This window comes from Geospiza fortis, unplaced genomic scaffold, assembly GCF_000277835.1.
Source record: "Geospiza fortis unplaced genomic scaffold, GeoFor_1.0 scaffold26, whole genome shotgun sequence".
Classification (NCBI taxonomy): Eukaryota; Metazoa; Chordata; class Aves; order Passeriformes; family Thraupidae; genus Geospiza; species Geospiza fortis.
Window position 1 is genome coordinate 2,119,011 of NW_005054425.1, and position 4,406 is coordinate 2,123,416.

Sequence of the window (4,406 nt, forward strand, 5' to 3'; positions counted from 1 at the left end):
TCCTAGTATCAAAAACAATAACCAACTGTCATCATCAGTCCATAACCACCCCCAAACAAACATAGAATTAAGCCCAGAACTAACCTCTCCCTCCCCCCAAAAAACCAAACAAAAATACAAACCATGATCATAAATCATCAACCAATCACCCACCAAATTTTACGTTCTTGTAGCTTATAAAAAGCATGACACTGAAGATGTCAAGATAAAGGACTCAGTATATCGATAAAGGATGTAAAGAAAGGACTTGCAGCAAAATAGCAGCCACAGGACACCCAGATCTTTCAGAGAAAAAGAATTTATTGCCCTCTTATCAGAAGAAACGAACTTCTTCCTGCCTCGAAGGTGCTGTTGGGATTCAGAGGAAGAAGTTGAAACTGCCCAGACAGAATCCTGTATTTGAATGGAATTTATGCATCATGGATGAGGTGTACGAGTATGCAACAGGCTGTTGTTTTTAAGGGTTAATCCTCTGTTAACGTGGGTCTTTTTCCGGGCTTATTTTGCCCAGAAAGATGTACCTGGACTGTCTGTAACTCTTTGTCTCTATTGTCTCATATTGTCTTAATCCAAATCGTCCAAATTATTATTACTCTAATTGTATTACTAATTTTATAACCATTTTATTACTATTAAACTGTTTAAATTAAAAAAAACCCAAGTGATTGGCGTTTTTCACAGCTCCCTGCCTCGCTGTGGATCTGCCCAAATTCTGGGTGAGCACAGCCCTGCTGCCCCTGCTGAGCTGCCACTCCAGGTGGGATTCACTCCCAAGGTCACAGAAAACTCCCATCAGTGGGGACAGTGATGCTCTCTGCTGTCCCTTGGCACTGAATGCAAAAACTCCTGGTTTTTGAATGCATCCTCCTGGTGGAGCCCAGGATTTCTGGGAGCTTTCCCTGCAGGAGGGGTTTCAATAAGTACCCTGAGCTTTATTTGGGCAGGATCAGGTTTTTGAGGAGGGGCCAGAGGGGCAGCAGCACTCAGAGCTGTTGGATCATGGGGAAACTGCAGCTCCAGCTGCTGCCAGCCTGGTGGGATGGAGGGAGAGGGGAGCAGCACTCCCAGGGCCAGCACAGGGCTTGGATAAGCCAAGATCAGGGCTTGGATAAGCCAAGATCAGGGCTCTGCTGCAGCTGAACACTGAGCTGAGTGTGGAGCCTGGCTGGGCAGGGAATACTCCTGTGTGAGCCTGTGACTGCCACTGCCCAGCAGAGTGAAGTCAGAGCAGTGACAATGGCACTGCACTGACCCAGCCCAAGTGTGGGAATTGGAAAAACCTCCACAGACATTGAAAGGTTTGATTTACAGCCTTGGGAGAAGCTTGGATTGGTGTAAAAATACAATACACAGATATTAAGCAGAAAAATCCTAATTATATTGCTATATAATATTTTCTATATAATATTTTCTATATAGTATTTTCTATATAATATTTTCTATATAATATTCTCTATATAATATTTTCTATATAATATTCTCTATATAATATTGTCTATATAATATTTTCTATATAATATTTTCTATATAATATTTATATTTCTTATGTTTCTATAGTTGTAAGTAACAATATGCCTGAAGTGAGAAACTGTATGGGTAAGATGGTGAAGAGTTTATAGTGTAGTAATAAAATAGTATGGAGTAGGTTGGGAGTTTAGAAGTTATAACAGAAATATTAAGTTAAAACTTGTGAGTTAAAAGCCCATTAGATGAAAGCATCTGCAGAAATAATAAAGGTGATAGGTCAGAAAAACAAAATAAATCCTGTGGCTTTTTCTATTGGGTTAGAAAGTTCTATATTGCCTTATAACAAAAAATCTTGTGCTATTCTTGAGCCATGGCTGACTGCTTGCTCCTCTAAAATCTCACAGCCTCTGAGACTGATGTTTATCTGAGCAACAAATCATTCTTAGCATGAAAAGTCCCATCCCTTCACTTCTAGCAGTGACAATCTCACATTTTTCCCTCATGCTCTGCTGTGAAACTCCCCTTCCCCTTCCTGCAGCTGCAGCCCAGCTCCTTTTCCCTCCCCAGCACACAGGAACCATCGGGGTGCAGCAGCTCCCCATTTTTTGCAGGATTTTTTCCCCTGCAGCATTTCAAATCTGTGAGAGGAAGAGGGGCCTGGATTTGTGAGGACGTTGCCAAGATCCCTTCCCAGCTCCCAGGGCCAGGTTTGAACTTCAACCCAAGGCACAGTGAGCAAGAACTCCCACAGAATGTTTAACTTGAGGAAGTGCAATGTTTCCTAGGAGAAATTCCTCGGGAAGCTTTGTGTACCTTTTCTACTGAGGAGCCTCCAGAGTTCCAATCTTTCTCCAGAGAAATGCTAATGAAGGCAGTGGGAGAAGTCACCTTGCCAGGCCCAGCTCTCCCAGCCAGAGCAAAGAGGAGGAAGGAAGGTTTTTACAGGTCATTTATTAATTTCTCCATCAAATGAGGCCCCCCACACAAAGCAGGGAGGATCTGCTTGTTACAGGGCCTGGGGGGTGCCCATGCTTCATCCTCAGCAGCACAGGGGCTGAAATGTGATCTGGAGAGGCAGGGAGGGAGGGAGAGCCTTCATCCCAGGTGAGGAGCTCCAAAGGGAGGGCGGCAGTGCAGGGAGGAGCTGGAGCAGAGCTGTCCCCAGCGCTCAGGACAGCAGCTTGTGCACTGCCACGGTGATGCTGTCGTGCTTCTGGATCATGATGTTCCTGCAGCAAGGACAAAGGGCTGAGGGGGCAGCTGGGCCAGCAGCAGCTGCTGGCGCTGGGGAGTGGGCAGGGGAATCCCTGAGCAGCCCCAGGGCCCATCCCCACCCCAGAGCTTGGCTGCTCCATCTCCTCACTCCTGGAGCAGTGATGGAGACATCCCTGCTGCCACTGACTGACAGGCTGTGCCACCCACAGGGACCCCAGGATTTGTCACCCACAGGGACCCCAGGATGTGTCACCCACAGGGACCCCAGGCTGTGCCACCCACAGCAACCCCAGGATTTGTAACCCACAGGGACCCCAGGGTTTGTCACCCACAGGAATCCCAGGATTTGTCACCCACAGGAATCCCAGGATTTGTCACCCACAGGGACCCCAGGCTATTTTACCCACAGGGACCCCAGGATCTGTCACCCACAGGGACCCAGGCTCTGTCACCCAGAGAGACCCCAGACCTTGTCACCTACAGGGACCCCAGGATTTGTCACCCACAGGAATCCCAGGATTTGTCATCCCCAGGCTGTGTCACTCACAGGAATCCCCAGATTTGTCACCCACAGGGACTCCAAGAGGGAAGAGCTCCTGAGCTGCAGTAACCAGCAGCCCCCGCACGGTTTCCCTCTGCTTTTCCATCCCCATTACCCGCGTGCCTGTGGCAGTGCCGCCCCCACGCTGCTCCAGGGCTGTGCCTGCAGGAGCTGCCAGGGCTGGGGGAGGGCACAGGGGGCTCAAGGGGGCTCAGGCTGGGGCTCACCCGCTGTCTGACTCCAGGCACACCACGGGCGTGTCCGTGGGGTCCGACGTCAGCTTGGCCGCCTGCTGGGCCAGCACTGAGATGATGCCAGCGTGCTCATCTGACAGGGTGCCCCTGCCTGCAGGGGGAGGCCATGGATAACCCCCCCTGTGCCAGGGCAGTGCCCTGGGACAGCCCCGACTGACCCCCAGGCCCAGGGGGTGCTCCTGACCTGGCCATTTCCCTCCCTGCTCCTGCCTGGGCCCATTTCCCTCCCTGATCCTGCTCATTTCCCTCCCTGGTCCTTCTTGGGCTTATTTCCCTCTCTGGTCCTGGCCCATTTCCCTCCCCGCTCATGCCCCAGTCCATTTCCCTCCCCGGTCCTGCCCAGTTCTTTCCCTGCTCCTGCCCAGCCCCATTTCCCTCCCTGAGGGCTGACTCAGCATCTCCCCACATGGTTCCTCTCCCTCCACCCAAAAATCCCAACCTGAGGTGTCAGGAGGAGCTGGCCCTGGTAGGGACAGGCAGCTGGTGGCCCTTGGGGACACCTGAAGGTGGTGGCAGGGCAGGTGTCCCCAGAGTGATGCAGGACAGGGCACCCCCAGGGAGGGTCTCTAGGGCTGGGCCTGGTGCCCCCAGGCTGGGGAGCCCCCCAAAGGGAATGGGCAGGAGCTGGGGCACCCAAACCCCCCCATGGGGCAGGAGCTGGGGTACCCCAGCCCCAGGAGGCCTGGAAGGGCCCGTGCAGTGCCAGGAGCCCCCCCCGGTGCCCCCCATGCCCGGAGCTCCTCACTCACAGCCCAGGTTGAGCCCCTGGGAGTCGGTGCACAGCACACCCACCACGGCCGGGCTCTTCATGCTGCGGGGGAGAGAGAGAGAGGGAGAGAGAGAGGGAGAGAGAGGGAGAGAGAGCGGCCATCAGAGCCCGGCAGGGACAGAACGGGACAGCCCCGGACCGCCCCGGACAGCCCCGCCCC

The 4,406-nt window shown here is 52.5% G+C and overlaps 1 protein-coding gene across 1 annotated transcript; it reads right to left on the reverse strand.

Annotated features, from left to right (window-relative positions):
* Window positions 1-2,401: 2,401 nt before the first annotated feature.
* Window positions 2,402-4,290, reverse strand: LAMTOR5 (late endosomal/lysosomal adaptor, MAPK and MTOR activator 5). Its single transcript, XM_005426803.2, has 3 exons — window positions 4,227-4,290; window positions 3,451-3,568; window positions 2,402-2,696 (listed from the first exon to the last, which is right to left on the reverse strand). Exons 1-3 carry the CDS (start codon window positions 4,285-4,287, stop codon window positions 2,636-2,638), a joined length of 240 nt encoding a protein of 79 aa, XP_005426860.1. The 5' UTR covers window positions 4,288-4,290; the 3' UTR covers window positions 2,402-2,635.
* Window positions 4,291-4,406: the final 116 nt, after the last annotated feature.

Bases quoted from the DNA above. Each gene is read 5' to 3' on its own strand.
- LAMTOR5 (XM_005426803.2), bottom strand. From the start codon at position 4,287: ATGAAGAGCCCGGCCGTGGTGGGTGTGCTGTGCACCGACTCCCAGGGG. The intron at 3,569-4,226 runs GTGAGTGAGGAG...CTCCCCCTGCAG, and splicing joins CCAGGGGCTCAACCTGGGCT to GCAGGGGCACCCTGTCAGAT. The intron at 2,697-3,450 runs GTGAGCCCCAGC...TCCTTGCTGCAG, and splicing joins TGCCTGGAGTCAGACAGCGG to GAACATCATGATCCAGAAGC.